Here is a 14,831-nt window from a genome sequence, read left to right on the forward strand (position 1 = left end):
CATAGCCGGGTTGGCCCGAAGCCAGGCCTGCTTCTCAGCCACGGAGAACCGGCCGGTGGAGGCGAGGATATGAAGGGACCCAAGTCTGGGGACTGGGGACTTGAAGGGACCCGAGTCTCGGCCCTACAGCCAGGCAAAGCTGGGCGAGCTGAGATGAGGGGCTGCGCCATTGGTGGGGTCGGTTTTGGCGCGCTCTAGTGTTCGCTCTTTCTATTGGCTGGCGCGCGCCGCGTTGGGCGTGGCTGGAGGTGGTTTAGCAGCCGCGGATGGCTTGGCTGGGATTGAATTGGTTATAGATCTTACGGCCAGCTCACCGACAGCAGCAAACGCTGCTCCTGGGACAAGGCCAGTAAGTCCTGCGTCTGCCATCCAATGGTCATGACTCACTATTCACTGCCTGCATTATCCAAGTCTTGGGTCTGGTGGTAGTGCTCAATCTCCTGCACCCAGGGGTTGAGTCAGGAGATAAAGGGATTCAAGATTAGCTTTGCTTACTTAGCCGTTTCAAAAGAAAAGAGGAAACACATCTAGGTTCCTGCGAATAAGTTTGTGATCAGGTTTTATCAGCGTGAAATAGAATAGGAAATAGAAACCACACTGCCTGGGCTGTTAAGTTTTTTATATTTGCACACATGTGTGAGTGCTAAGACACAATGTAAATTATTAATTACATCAAATAAGTAAGAGGCAGAGGGTACAGTTTAAGCACCGTTTTCCTCCAGCCTCCTTTTAAATAGAGCTTGGTTTTAAGTTTGCTACATAGCTGAGGATAACCTTGAATTCTGTTTCTTCTGCTTCCCTGCTGCTGTTATTATGGACTTGTGCCGCTAGGTCTGGTTTGGCAGTTTTAGGAACGGAGTTGAGCCTTTGTGCGTGCCAGTGATGCACTGTACTCACTGAATTACATCTTGGTTGGAGCCAAAAGATCTTGATTTTTTTGTTTGTTTTTGTTTTTGTTTTTTTTTGGTTTTTTTTTTTTTGGGAGACAGGATCTTGGCCATGTAGCATAGGTTGCTATCTCCACCAGTTCCAGGGTTGCAGTCATGTGCAAGCTGTTCTTTAGGGTGGATCTGCATGTGCCAAAGTGTTTTCCCTAGTACTCCTTTCTCAGGTCTTTTAGAGAGCTCTGTAGTTTGTACAGGACACCATGCCATTGTAACAGATAGTGGTTCTACCAAAAAGTAGTAAGTTTTTTTGTAGTATAAATGATTTTTTTAAAAAAAAATCCAGATCCCACCTTCAGACATAATGAAATCATATTTAAATCACCTTTTTTTGTGTGTTTTGCCAGCTGAGAAATGAATCTCAGTATGAAGCAGAAACAGGAAGGAGCCCAAGAGAACGTGAAGGTATGTAATGGAGCCACTTAAATGTGCTTGAATTCGTTTGTTTGTTTTTTTAATTAAGAAGTGAAGTTTTGTTGCATTGCCCAGGTCCTAAACTCCTGGGCTAAAATTATTTCCTCAAGCGCCAGAGTAAGCTTAAATTCAGGATTCATTATGGAAAACTGAGTGTACTCTTACATATATTTTTGAGAAGAGGGTTTGTAGAATATCAGATTGTTTTCTATAAAGGTTAAGATTTAAATACATGAGTGAAACTTGGAGTCTGCTATTCTAATGCACTCTGTTTAGAGAAAAGAATCTAACAGTATACATTCGGTGGGCTGTCTTTTAGAAAGCTTACATTCTATTGCATGAAAACCTCGAATGTGAGCATGACAGCAGCTTAGGTGGCTTCTCTGACCATTATCAACATCAAACATTTGGTCTTATTTTCTCGTGTTTGGAGATTTGATTAATCTGTAATCTGCATTATATCTGAAATGTTGTTATAATATTTGTTCTCGTGGTAGCTGGCATTTGTCCCTCAGTTAAATAGTGAGACAATAATCAACAGTAGAAACTTTACCGTGGGAAAGGTGAACTTTGTCATGTGAAGTACAGTAACTTTCTCACGCTGCCGTGGTGTCATGTTCTTGCTAGCCTTGTTTGAGTATTTACCAGTGTTTGCTATCCCATGGTCGCAGTATAACTAATGACATTTTTTTTTTCTAAATAGAACTTTCAAGTCAGGAACTATACAGGGGCTAGTTACATATTATAAAGAAGGCAACATTTTGTTCTAAAACAATAGCTTGGGCATTTTAGAGGGCTGTTTTGGAAGGGCTTGTTTTAAGGCAAGGTCTTACTAAGAGCCTTGGCTATCCTGAAATTCATAGAAATTGAAATTGTCTACCTCTGCCTTCCAAGTGCCGGGATTAAAGGTGTGCCACCAAGTATGGCTTAGTTTTTATTTTGTTTTGTTTTTTAGATTTATTTATTATATATAAGTACACTATAGCTGTCTTCAGACACACCAGAAGAGGGCCCCGGATCTCATTACAGATGGTTGTGAGCCACCATGTGGTTGCTGGGATTTGAACTCAGGACCTCTGGAAGAGCAGTCAGTGCTCTTAACCTCTGAGCCACCTCTCCAGCCTTTTTTTTTTTTTTTTAAAAAGATCTTTTCTAGTCTTTTTTCTTTTACTGTGAACTTATATAGTGTTTGAACTGTCAATGCCACCATAGAAAGTATGTTACGTGTGTTTTAACTAAGATAAGTTGACTGTGATTACAGTAAGAATATGTATCAGAATGAGAAAAGTTCTATGTGTGTATCTGGTTTGGATGGTAGGATCCATTCTTAAGGATTTCTTCAAACTTTATTATAATCTTGGGAGATAAATCTGCTGGTTGATTAAGCCAATATCTTGTCTGGATACAGTATTGTAAGATTTTATATATATGGCAGGCCAAATCTTGTGTTCTTAGTGATTTTTTTTTTTCTCTCTGAAATTATAGTAAGACTAAGTCAAAGTATATAGAAACTCTGAAAGTAACCATTCAGCAGTAACCAAGATCATGAATCATCTTGACTTTTAGAGTAGTCCTGTCCCAAGGAGAACGCTGAAGATGATCCAGCCTTCTGCAGCTGGGTCTCTTGTTGGCAGAGAAAATGAGGTATGTGTACAGGACTAGGAAGGGTGGGCGGGGCTGGTCAATCAGCATGAGACATTTTGCAGACTTTCTTAAAAACTAATCTTTAATTTATTGTAGCTAAGTTATAGGTCAATCCTAACCAAAATAGTTTTTGTAAATAAAATTCCTAAAATAATATTGTACATTCTGATTTTTTTTTTTTTTTAAAAATTACATTTATGAGGTACCTCTGGGAGCACACCGCTCTTCCAGCGGACCTGAGTTCAGTTCCCAGGACCCACGTGGGCAACTCACAGTTGCCTGTGACTCTTCCTTAAAGGGATGGGACACCCTTTTCTGGCCAGGAACTACATGCAGATAAACTCAGAGATGTAAAAACATAGCTGCAACTATTTTGTATCTGCAGGTACCTATGTGGGTGTGTAGGGTATACATGGACTTGAAAGCACATAAGGGCCACTGTTCACACTGAGCCAGAGGAACTTTTGGGACTCTGCTTCTTTCACTGTGTGGGTCTGTATCAAAATGCAGGTTGTCAGTCTCGGTGGCAAGTGCCATTACCTGATGAGCTAACTCACCAGCCCTATTTTGGTAGTTTTGAATTGTATAACTTAAAAAAAAAGATTCTTAATTACATAATTAAATAATGTAGCTTTCTTGTTCATCACATCTAAGTAAATATGTGTTTTTATCACAGTTGCCAAAAGGCTTGTCCAAAAGGAAACTTTGGGATGACCAGTTAACATCTAAGATTTCAAGCTGTGGTCCTGAAGCCAATGAAAATAACAGTGTTGGAGACCTCACCCAGGAAGCATGTGATCTTATGACTAAAGGTATGCAAAAAGGAGCCCAGCCTTGTTTTGAGAGGTTGAATTATGATGAGGGTATACAGTACATGGTGGGGTTACTGTTTGATAGTTTAAAATTTTGTGTTGTGAATATGGAAATACTCTAAATTTGGACACATGGAACCATTTGTTTGGCAAGACCCCAGTGTGGGTGAAATATTAAAGAACAGGTTAGTGACCGGATTGGCATCTCAGTAAATTGTATTGGGATCTTACAAACCCAGAAATGGGCTTTTCAGAAAAGTGTTAGTGGATAATGGATTTGAATATTCCAAGAAGACACGAAGTAATGGGACCAATGGGAACATTACTGGGGAAAGGGGGTGAAGGTAAATGAGAAATAACACTTTTCTTTTCCTTCCTTTTTTTTAAAAATATTTTTCTTGAGACAGGGTTTTTCTGTGTAGTCCTGGCTATCCTGGAACTCACTCTGAGAAAAAGGCTGGCCTCCAAATGAGAGATCCGCCTGCCTCTGCTCCCTGAGTGCTGGGATCAGTGGCAAGTGCCACCACTACTAGCCGAAACACTTTTAATAAGTGGTAGTTTTTAATGGAGGAGTAGAAATCAGAAGAGGAAACTGATGTTTTAGAAACATTGTGGGTTGGACTTTTTTTATGTGAGACACACTGCAGCGCAGACTGTGTAGTCAGTCCCATTTTGGCCTTGAACGCAGTCTTGCCTCAGCAACAATCTTGAGCTGCCACACCTAGCTCATTGGTGAGACACTTTCTCTGTAGTGATCAGAGGTCATGAGAAATTTAAGCATAGGCTCGCCCAAGGTTACAGGAACAGGTAGGTTTGATCTGAGTTGCTTGGGATGTTGTAAGGAAGTTTAGAAGCAGAAAGTACTTCAATTGGGCAAGATTAGGAACAGTTGGGCAACTGGATAGATCCACGGTAGCTTTGTTGTGGGACAGCATAAGAAACGGGCCTCTTGAATGTTTGTACCTGGATAGATTAACATCAATCAAGGGTTAGCTCCAATTCATAGCAAAAACAGGGCTCATACAGTTATCGATGATCATGTACTGTTCTAGTGCTGAAAGTACCAGAATATATCTAACTTTAGGATTTCGGTGAGATGTATCAGTAGAATGAAAAGACTTGCGCAGAATGCCTGAGTTTTGTTGAATCTGTTGGTAGTGCATTGGTGTATCTTGTTAAGAAAAACCTTGTGTATGTTTTAGATTGGTGCGAATAAGTAATTGTTGGGAGGCAGGTTCATTGTAGGGTGAATGGAAAAGCCAAGTGTGGACTGGAGAAGGGAAGGATGAACTCTGTTGCGTTGGAGTTGGGAGAAGAGTGTCAATAAATAATTGAAAGCAAGAAACACACCAGAGAGCCAGTCCTTGGTTTTTAAACACTGTTCTGCACTGCTGCTCTTGAGGAAGTGGCTGATCCCTAAGTTTCTTATATCAGAAAATAGGGTAAAATGGTGGGTCTGCTTAAGAAACAGACTATTTGAAGAGATTCACATTGATTAAATATGTGAAAACTTCACCATCAAAATGAGCAGTGAGTCACACACTTGTAATACATGTCCTTCCAAGGTGAAGGTAAGAGTCACTTCACAGCCATGCTCAGCTCTTTACGAAGTTCAAGGCCAGCCTGGGATATATGTCTCAAAGTACAGACAGAGAGACAAACAGAATTACTCTTAGTACATTGAATGGGAAGGAACATTGAATCTGTAATGATATAAGAGAAAACTGAATAGGGAGAATTCATTTCAAAATCAACAGCTGTGGTTGTTGGTTACAGAAGATTTAGGCAAGAATCACAGTAGTGTTGCTATTGGCTGGGAACAGATCAACCAGCTCAAGCTTTACTCCCTAGATCTCTTACTGATAACCGAGGAAACAGTCTTTACAAGGCAGAAATTTGGTATATGGGATCTTAATCAAACTGATGAAATTTTGTATTCAGTTTTTTTGTAACAGTGCTGTGTACTTCCTGATGATTAACTGAGGATAATATTCTTGCCACAGATGTTGAGCTTGAAACAAATTCAAAATTAAGAACTATATGCATATTAACTAGTCTAGACTTTTCAAATATATTTGGACTGAGTAGCTCAGAGATGACAGAGCCCCCATAAAAGTTAAATAAAAATGCAAAAGCACAAAACAAATCTTGTAAAACCAAGCAATGTAGGTAATACACTAAATAATCTGTACTTCCTTCCTTCTGTTGCAGTTTACGGATCGGAAGCTTTGATACGTTGTAAGAAAATTAGATTGCGATTTTTCAATAGGAATAAATTACTGGGTGGATTTTTGTTTTTGTTTGTTTTGTTTTTTATAGCAGTAAGGTTGTTTTTGTTTTTATATAAACTGACACCCCCCCCCCCCCCCCCCCCAGAAAACCCATCTTCTCAGTATTGGAAAGAAGTGGCAGAACAACGGAGGAAAGCTCTCTATGAAGCACTTACGGAGAACGAGAAAGTAAGCATCATTTATACCACTGAAGGTTCTGGTGGTGGTCTTTCTCATCAGTGTAGGAAGGCTAGGTAGAGTAGCTGACTGTTGGTCTAAGGAAGTGTGGCTATGTGGGTAAAATGAGTCCTGCTGTGCTACTGCATGGGAGGGTGCTCGAGGTCAGAGCAGTTCAGTGGAATACTAAACTCTATTCTTATGCAGCTTCATAAAGAAATTGAGCAGAAGGACAGTGAGATTGCCCGCCTGAGAAAGGAGAATAAAGACCTGGCAGAAGTGGCTGAGCACGTACAGTACATGGCAGAGGTAATCGAGGTAGGCTCTCCTACATTCATGGCTTTGGTCAGTGGCCGAGTTGTGATCAGCGAGTGTTCAGCCCTGCGATGTGATTCCCAGTGCCACTAAGGTTTGGTTAGAGCGGTTATTTATCATGTCAGGGTTTCATTTTCCTTTCCTATAAACTGGGAGCGAAATGCCCATGTCTGAAAAAGAGTGAAAAGACTCTACTGCACAATTGACATATTTTTAGTTTTTTTTTTTTTTTAATAAGCTTGATATCAGCTATCATTTATAAAATAAGTAGGCTTTGTGGTTTTATCTGACTTTAAATTTGGGAAGTAGCTAATATGTGTCTCAGAATCAGCCTCATTTCTGTGACTTTACCAGGCTTGGCTTGATTCACATTTTAAGTCTTTGTTGAATGTGCAAAGCAAATCCATCTTATTAATGGGAATAAAGCTTTTCAAGTCAAACCTTCTCACATTAAATTGCTTCCCTAATATTTTAGAATCATGACAGTGTTTGTTTTTAACCGTTTTTTTTTTTTTTTTTTAAGATTTATTTATTTTATGCACATATGTTCACTGTAGCTGTCTTCAGACACACCAGAAGAAGGTTTTGGATCTGGATCCCATTACAGATGGTTGTGAGCCACCATGTGGTTGCTGGGATTTGAACTCAGGACCTCTGGACGAGCAGTCAGTGCCCTTAACCACTGAGCCATCTCTCCAGCCCGTTTTTAACCGTTTTTAATTATGTGTAAGTGTGTGTAGATAGTCTAGCCTGAAGCCGACTTACAGACACCTGGCGTGGGAACACTGTGGTCCTCTGGTGGAACACTGGATGCTCTCTCCATCGAGTCACCTCTCCGGTCCACCATGGTAGTCTTTGAAGTACTGAACTAGCCCTCTCTGTGACTTTAAAACTATGGTTCCCCAGCTAGTAATGGAATTAAGAACACACAGTTCTGTGGGTTCCCAGAGAAGTACCATTTTACGTTGTGTTTTGGGAGGAGGAGCTCAGTCAGTGCATTTAGCAAATGATAGAGCACTGTATGGACTTTGTACTGTAAGTGAATGACATTGGCTGCTATATCAGCATAATGATTAGTAGTAGATTTCAATTTTGAGGTACTGACAATAAATTACTGGTTTATTCCTTAAAAGAGGCTGAGTAATGAACCTCTGGATAACTTTGAATCACCGGATAGTCAAGAATTTGATTCTGAAAAAGAAACTGTTGAGTATTCTGAACCGGAAGACTCAGACACTGGGACATGTGCTGAAGAGACTGTGTCTTCCTCTTCCGATGGCACGGCGTGTACATGAGATGTGACTGCCCTTTGGTATAGCTCTTGGTAAATTAACTACATGGTGCAAGTGCTGGAATCCAGGAGTCCTGGGGTTACTAATACATTAAAAACAGATAGTATGTATTTTTAACCTGTTTTATGTAAATAACATTTTCATTTTTGTCAGTGTCAGATGTGAATTGTGTATATTAAATAAACTTCAACTTCCTATTGAACATTTATGTCTTGGAGAATTAAGTACATTTGTTTCTATAGTATTTTATTGTTTTGATGTCATAGAAATGGGAAATGAATTTACTACTCTTGTCTGGGCTCAGATGGCTGAGTATCTGTTGATCTAACCTCAGGATCTCTGAGAACTTGATTTTCATGCTTACAAATTCTTACTCAGTAATGTGAAGCATCTGCTTTTCTAAAACTTTAGCCATGTTGAGGCTTGCCTAACTGACGTGATCATAGTTTTGAATGTTCAAATGATTAGTTAGTGGGTGATAGGGATAGTTTTCAGAAACACAATGATGAGCGGTAGCAGCACAGTGAGAAACACCAGGGAACTGAAAGTCTGGAAATAGACACAGTTGTGTGACTCAGAGGAGTAGACGAAGAAAAGAAGACACTGTTAGGACAGCGTGCAGCAGTAGGGGCAAGATATGCTCTGATGTGCGTGGAGGGATGTTTATGGGAGTTGACGACAGAGCACTGTCCACCTTTCCCTTTCTTATCCCAATTTACCTGTGTGTGTGTGAATGTGGAGGTCAGAGGACAATGTGTGGGAGTCCGTTCTTCCACCTTCTGGTCCCCAGAGAAGGTTGCCAGCTTGGCAGCAAGAGTCTACCTATTGAGCAATGTTACCAGCCCTGATATTAACCTTTAAAGGATTATTTTAGGTATGTTTCCTTATGGAATTTTAATTTTCCTACCTCTAATAATGAGGTAAAGCTTGTCTTAGTATTACAGTGAAGAAACAAGACCACTGTGTATGAAGTAAGTGCTTAAAAACAGAAACTATTATTGGCCTGGGAGGTGACGCAGCCGATCGCTTGCACACACAAAGCACTGATCTATCACCACCTGTGGAAACAATGAGGCAGCATGCTCATCCATTCATGCAGTTTGAATCAACCCTGTTGGGCTTGTAGCAGTATGTCACCCAGTGAACCCAAAACTCCACTTATCACATGTGATCCATGGGAAGGATACCTAGCTAGCACTGCAGGGTTGAGGTGGAGGCAGCCTGAAGGAGCCTCAGGATGGTGTGCAAGCTACAGCCTAGCAACAGAGGAATGGACATGTTGCACAGTGGTTATGGTGATGGGATGCCTGCTGGCTGACGCTAGAGAAACCAGGTGAGCTTGTTGACTCTGCAACAGTTTGTAACAGTAGAAACATTTTTGAAAACTTTTTTTAAGCTAGAGATATTATCCTGTGGTTAAGAACACTTGCTACTCTTGTAGAGGACCTGGATTCAGTTCCCAGCACCCACCTAGTGGCTCATAAATGCCTATAACTCTAGTTCCAGGGATCTACTGTCTTCCAAAGCCACCAGGCTATCATGCACAAACATACATACAAGCAAGAGGAAATTTTTTTTTTTTTTTTTTTTTTTGTCATTTGTGTATGGGTCACCTGCATGTGCCCTTGGATGTGTAGAGGTCAGGAAAATTCATGGGAGTGAAGAGAGCCCTGGCACCAAGATAGAAGGTAGCCCGTTCTTGCCTCTGCTTTAGCCCCTGGCACTGAGTTTAGTACTTCCTCATTGGATAGCCAGCACTACTCTCTGACGCAGATGTCTCCTGTCTTTGAAGGAGGCAGAAAATTAATGCCCTTGAAGTGATAAGGCCCCTCTTAAACTGAGAAAGAGACATCCAAGTGTTCCCAGACAGCTATGGCCAGCTTTTAAGAATGCACTGGTGTGTGTGTGTGTGTGGTGGTGGGCTGGGAGCTTATGGACAGGAAACTGGGAAGGGGAATAACATTTGAAATGTAAGTAAAGGAATATATCCAATAAAAAATTAAACAAGGGGCTGGAGAGATGGCTCAGCGGTTAAGAGCACCCGACTGCTCTTCCAGAGGTTATGAGTTCAATTCCCAGCAACCACATGGTGGCTCACAACCATCTGTAAAGAGATCCGATGCCCTCTTCTGGTGTATCTGAAGACAGCTACAGTGTGTACTTATATATAATAAATAAATAAATCTTTAAAAAAAAATTAAACAAAAAAAATTCACTGGTCATCGATAACGAAATGAGTTATTTCTAATCAGGTCAAAAAGGCTCCTTTCCTATTGTCCCTTCTTGCTGTCTGAACAAACATCAGTTTTGAAGGAAAGGACTTTTGTGTGTTTACATTAGTCTCTGGTGGTCTCCTGCCGGGCACAACAGGAGTGGGTTCTCTTCTATTATATTCTTCCAGAGATTGAACTCCACTCAGAGGTTTGGGGGCAGGTACCTTTACCTGCTGAGCCATTGCACCCTTTGCTGAAAGCTTTTGTGAATTTATTTATTTATTTTAAATAGATTCTTCCCTCATACAATACATCCCAACCAGTTCCCCTATCTCCACTCCTAGATCTTCCCCTACCTTCCCTCCCCACCAGATCTACTCCCCTCTGTTTTCTTTTCAGATAAGAGCAGGCCTCCAAAAGAAAACAGCCTAACAGGACAAAACAAGATACGGCAAGACAAGGCAGAAGACCTCATTTTGAGGCTGGACAAGGCCTAATAGGAAAAGAGCTTCAAGAACAGACAAAAGAATCAGAGAGATACCCAATCCCATTATTAGGAGTCTCACAAAATGCCAACCTGAAGTGGAAATTTTTGTTTTCTTTGGAGACTTGGCTGTGTCATATGATGTTTTTCTGGAAACTGTCTTATGTTTTGCTGAGAACAGACATGGTGTTTTTCTGGAAGCAGCCTGGAAAAAGGGCATGTGATGTTGTGCTAGACCAGACACTTGTGAGAACGCATGAGGGTTTGGAAAGGGTAAATGTGAGGGTGGCCGATGCTGTATGGTATTGGTTCACCTTGCCACTCTTTGCTGGCCATTGATTGGTGTGATTTCATAGAAAGAAATGGCCACCAAAGAGCTTCTTGTGTTTGAGTGGCTTCTTGCGGCTTCTGTGGACTCAGGTTGATTGGCAGAGCCTCGCAGTTTGTTCTGGATCAAATTGCCACTGCCAGTTCATGAATAGTGTTTTCAAATGGATCAAGCTGCTGCTGATTTGTGTGAACTGAACTGTTGATATCCTGACAATGCAGATTGGATTTGCTCCGAAGAACTATTTCCAAACAGGTAAGTAGGTTTTAAAAATTATAAGCCTAGGGGTTGGGGATTTAGCTCAGCGGTAGAGCGCTTGCCTAGCAAGTGCAAGGCCCTGGGTTCGGTCCCCAGCTCCGAAAAAAAAAAAGAGAAAAAATTATAAGCCTAGAGCAACCTAATAGTTATACATGTATGCAGAGGACCTGGTGCAGGCAGACCCGTGCACCCCTTGCTTGCAACTTCATTCTCTGAGACCATATGAGCCCTGCTTAGTTGATTTGGTGGGTCATGTTCTCTATCCTCTCTGACTCCTGAAATCTTTCTTCTGCCTCTTCCACAGGGTTGCCCTAATCTCTGAGGGGAGGGATTCAATGGAGACTTCCAAATTGAAACTCTTCCCACATAACATCTGGACATGGGTCTCTGTACCTGCTCCCATCTGTTGCCAGAGGAAGCCTCTGATGGCAAATGGACAAGGCACTGAACTATAAATATAGCAGAATATCATTAGGAATCCCTCCCTCCCTCCCTTCCTCTCTTCCTCCCTCCCTCCCTCCTTTCTCTCTCTCTCTCTCTCTTTCTCTCTTTCTCTTTCTTTCTTTCTTTCTTCTTTCTTTCTTTCTTTCTTTTCTTTCTTTCTCTTTCTTCTTTCTTTCTTTTCTTTTCTTTTCTTTCTTTCTTTCTTTTCTTTCTTTCCTTCCTTCCTTTCTCTTTCTTTCTTTTTCTTTCTTTCTTTTCTTTCTTTCCTTCCTTCCTTCCTTTCTTTCTCTTTCTTTCTCTTTCTTTCTTTCTTCCTTCCTTTCTTTCTTTCTCTTCCTTCCTTTCTCTTTCTTTCTTTCTTTCTTTCTTTTCTTTTCTTTCTCTTTCCTTCTTTTTCTTTTTCTTTCTTTCTTCTTTCTTTCTTTCTTTTCTTTCTTTCTTTCTTTCTCTCTCTTTCTTTCTCTTTCTTTTTCTTTCTTTCTTTCTTTCTTTCTTTCTCTTTCTTTCTTTCTTTCTTTCTCTTTCTTTCTTTTTTCTTTCTTTCTTTCTTTCCTTTCTTTCTTTCCTTTCTTTCTTTCTTTCTTTCTTTCTTTCTCTTTCTTTTCTTTCTTTTCTTTCTTTCTTTCTTTCTTTCCTTTCTTTCTTTCCTTTCTTTCTTTCTCTTTCTTTTCTTTTCTTTTCTTTTCTTTCTTTCTTTCTTTCTTTCTTTCTTTCTTTCTTTCTTTCTTTCTTTCTTTCTTTCTTTCTTTCTTTCTTTCGACTATTCCTATTTGGTTCTACCCTAGGTCTCTGAACTATCCAGTCTTCAGACTCTGGCTATCCAAGCAGTGTCAGGCAAGGACACTCTTGTAGAGCGGGCCTCAAGTTAAGTCAGACGTGGGCCACTCCCAGGTCTGCACTATCACTGGCCAGCCTCTTGCAAGCATGGTAGATTGTGGGCATAGGGGTTTGTGGCTGTGTGGCTGCACAGATTTCTTTTCCATAACTTGCAGAATACACAGAGACTAGAATATAGGTGTGGAGGCTCCAAACCTGCCCCAGCAGACCTCTACATTCAATAAGCTGAATTAGAAGTTGTCCTCAGAGGATGACCTTCTGTCCTGTCATCCCCCTGACTTGTTTAGGGATCTCCACAGGATCTCCTCCACCAACACCCAACTGAATGCAACCCAGTTCCACTACTGGAAGCTTTGCCTGACTATAAATATATATGTAAAATAGCCATTGTAGCCAGTTCAGACTCCATATCCTTTATTACTAGGAATCCTCACTAGAGTCACCCTCAGATTTCAGGTGGTTTCCACTGCACTAGGTTTCTATACCACAATTCCAAATGCCCCCAATTCCAGCAGTCTTTCCTGGCATTCTCCCTCCACCCCAGCCCTACCTGATCGATCCCTCCTACTCCCATCCCTTCCTCCAGCCCACCTGCTGAATCTATTTCTCTTTCCCAGAGTAATCTGTAATTAATTTTTTTAAACCTTATTTTTAATGATGGTTCTTAAATGTTTAAAACTCTTTTTTTTTTAGTCCATCATCCACCACAGGTCGTGGAGAAGAAAAGATATGGGGCAAGTTGACCTGCTTAGAAAGGTGTTTTGGAGTAACTCTAGTCTGTGTTATCTGGAAATTGGCAGTTTAGTTTATAGGTTACCAGTGGCAGCGCAATCTACTTGTAAACACTTTTTGGATACATCAGTTATGTAGTTTGATAGAGTCAGGATAACAGCAGCAGTGGCATGATCTAGAAGAGACAGCCAGGCCTCAGCAATGGCACAAGTCAACAGGAGGGACAGGGTCAATAGGAACACCAGGAAAAATTCTTGGCTGGTTGTGCCTTTCAGCAAAGCAAAGATCAATGAAGATGTGAGGCCAATAAGCATTGAATAGCTAGCTCTTTAAGCAAGCCAAGTACAGCCCCAGCCACTGTCTGTTGAGTCCTGTTTATATCCCTCCATGATGGTTTATTTATGCTCAGCCCAGGGAGTGGCATGATTAGAAGGTGTGGCCCTGTTGGAGTAGGTTTGTCACTGTGGGTGTGGGTTATAAGACTCTCATCCTAGTTGCCTGGAAGTCAGTCTTGCACTAGTAGCCTTCAGATGAAGATGTAGAACTTTCACTTCTGCCTGCACCATGCCTGCCTGGATGCTGCCATGCTCTCACCTTGATGATAATGGACTGATCCTCTGAACCTGTAAGCCAGCCCTAATTAAATTTGCCCTTTGTAAGACTTGCCTTGGTCATGATGTCTGCTCACAGCAGTAAAACCCTAACTAAGACACCCTCTAAACATCATGTGTCCTTTACGGGTCTTGTCTCAGTACATGTGTCTGTCTCAGATGATTTCACTTTGTCAATCAGCTCGAGTCCTCGGAAATAGCAAAAAAGCTTCAGCATACCACCAGAAGTTTTGGGTGTGTTTCTCTCTATGGAGTCTCAACAAATGGTTCTCAACTATGCATTGTAAGTTGGACTAATATGTATGTGTCATTAGTGAAGAATCTTTCATCACACTCCTTTCATGTGTTTGCTTTAACAGAACATCTTTTGTGTCTGCTTCAGTGAAACTTTTCTTCATGAGTCTGCCTTAGTCTTTCACCTGTGTCCACTTCAGGAAAACACTCCTTCATGTGTTTGCCTCAGCAAAACACCATCTAATACTTTGCAAAGAATCCTTACGTTTCCACTTCAGAGATCCATTGAAAGTACATTTTAAAAATCCTTACCCCTCTGGTCCATGCAGTTTCCAGGAATCAACTCCTAAATATAGTCCTAGTACTCAGATCCGTGAATTGCTTCTGGGAAAACCCAACTTCTGGAGAGATTATTTAAAAAGAAATAGAAGGAGAACAAGGGCTTGAAAACTGGCTATCCAGTTTGACATTCAAGACTTAGCAAGGCAGTGCTGCAAGACTTCACCTTGTATTTTTAGCTCCTTCAACTTGAGAGGCACCTTTTGGAACTTAAGTAGACCATGGTGCCTTACCGACCATTCTGTAGAGAAAACATTAGCCAGAGTTTCCCTGAGCACAACCAGAAGAGCCTTCTGAAGTCTCTGATTAAATATGTGAATTGAACATAGCTAGCTATTGGTTTCGTCCCCTAACCCCCTAAGAAACTTAAAAGTCAGTTCTACACCAAGAAAGCTAGATAGAGTCTACTCATGAAGAGGCATTAGTGTAGGTACAAACCACTGTTACTAGTCAATGTCATCTTAGAAATACCTTTTATGGGCT

At 41.1% G+C, this 14,831-nt stretch overlaps 1 protein-coding gene across 4 annotated transcripts in view; it reads left to right on the forward strand.

Annotated features, from left to right (window-relative positions):
• Positions 1 to 8,077, forward strand: part of Gmnn (geminin, DNA replication inhibitor) — an 8,318-nt gene extending 241 nt beyond the window's left edge. Inside the window, exons 1-7 of one of the 4 annotated variants that reach the window (NM_001106112.1) lie at positions 1 to 177; positions 1,292 to 1,349; positions 2,925 to 3,002; positions 3,679 to 3,814; positions 6,191 to 6,273; positions 6,469 to 6,579; positions 7,710 to 8,077. The exon at positions 1 to 177 is cut by the window's left edge and continues 167 nt beyond it. In NM_001106112.1, coding sequence (NP_001099582.1) covers positions 1,299 to 1,349; positions 2,925 to 3,002; positions 3,679 to 3,814; positions 6,191 to 6,273; positions 6,469 to 6,579; positions 7,710 to 7,871 — 621 coding nt within the window. In that variant the 5' untranslated portion in view covers positions 1 to 177; positions 1,292 to 1,298 and the 3' untranslated portion in view covers positions 7,872 to 8,077. Of the gene's footprint in view, positions 178 to 239; positions 350 to 1,291; positions 1,350 to 2,843; positions 3,003 to 3,678; positions 3,815 to 6,190; positions 6,274 to 6,468; positions 6,580 to 7,709 lie in introns of those variants that run through there. The other 3 variants (XM_006253928.5, XM_006253927.5, XM_039095515.2) reach the window with 3 other exon arrangements.
• Positions 8,078 to 14,831: the final 6,754 nt, after the last annotated feature.

This window comes from Rattus norvegicus, chromosome 17 (genome assembly GCF_036323735.1).
Source record: "Rattus norvegicus strain BN/NHsdMcwi chromosome 17, GRCr8, whole genome shotgun sequence".
NCBI lineage: Eukaryota > Metazoa > Chordata > Mammalia > Rodentia > Muridae > Rattus > Rattus norvegicus.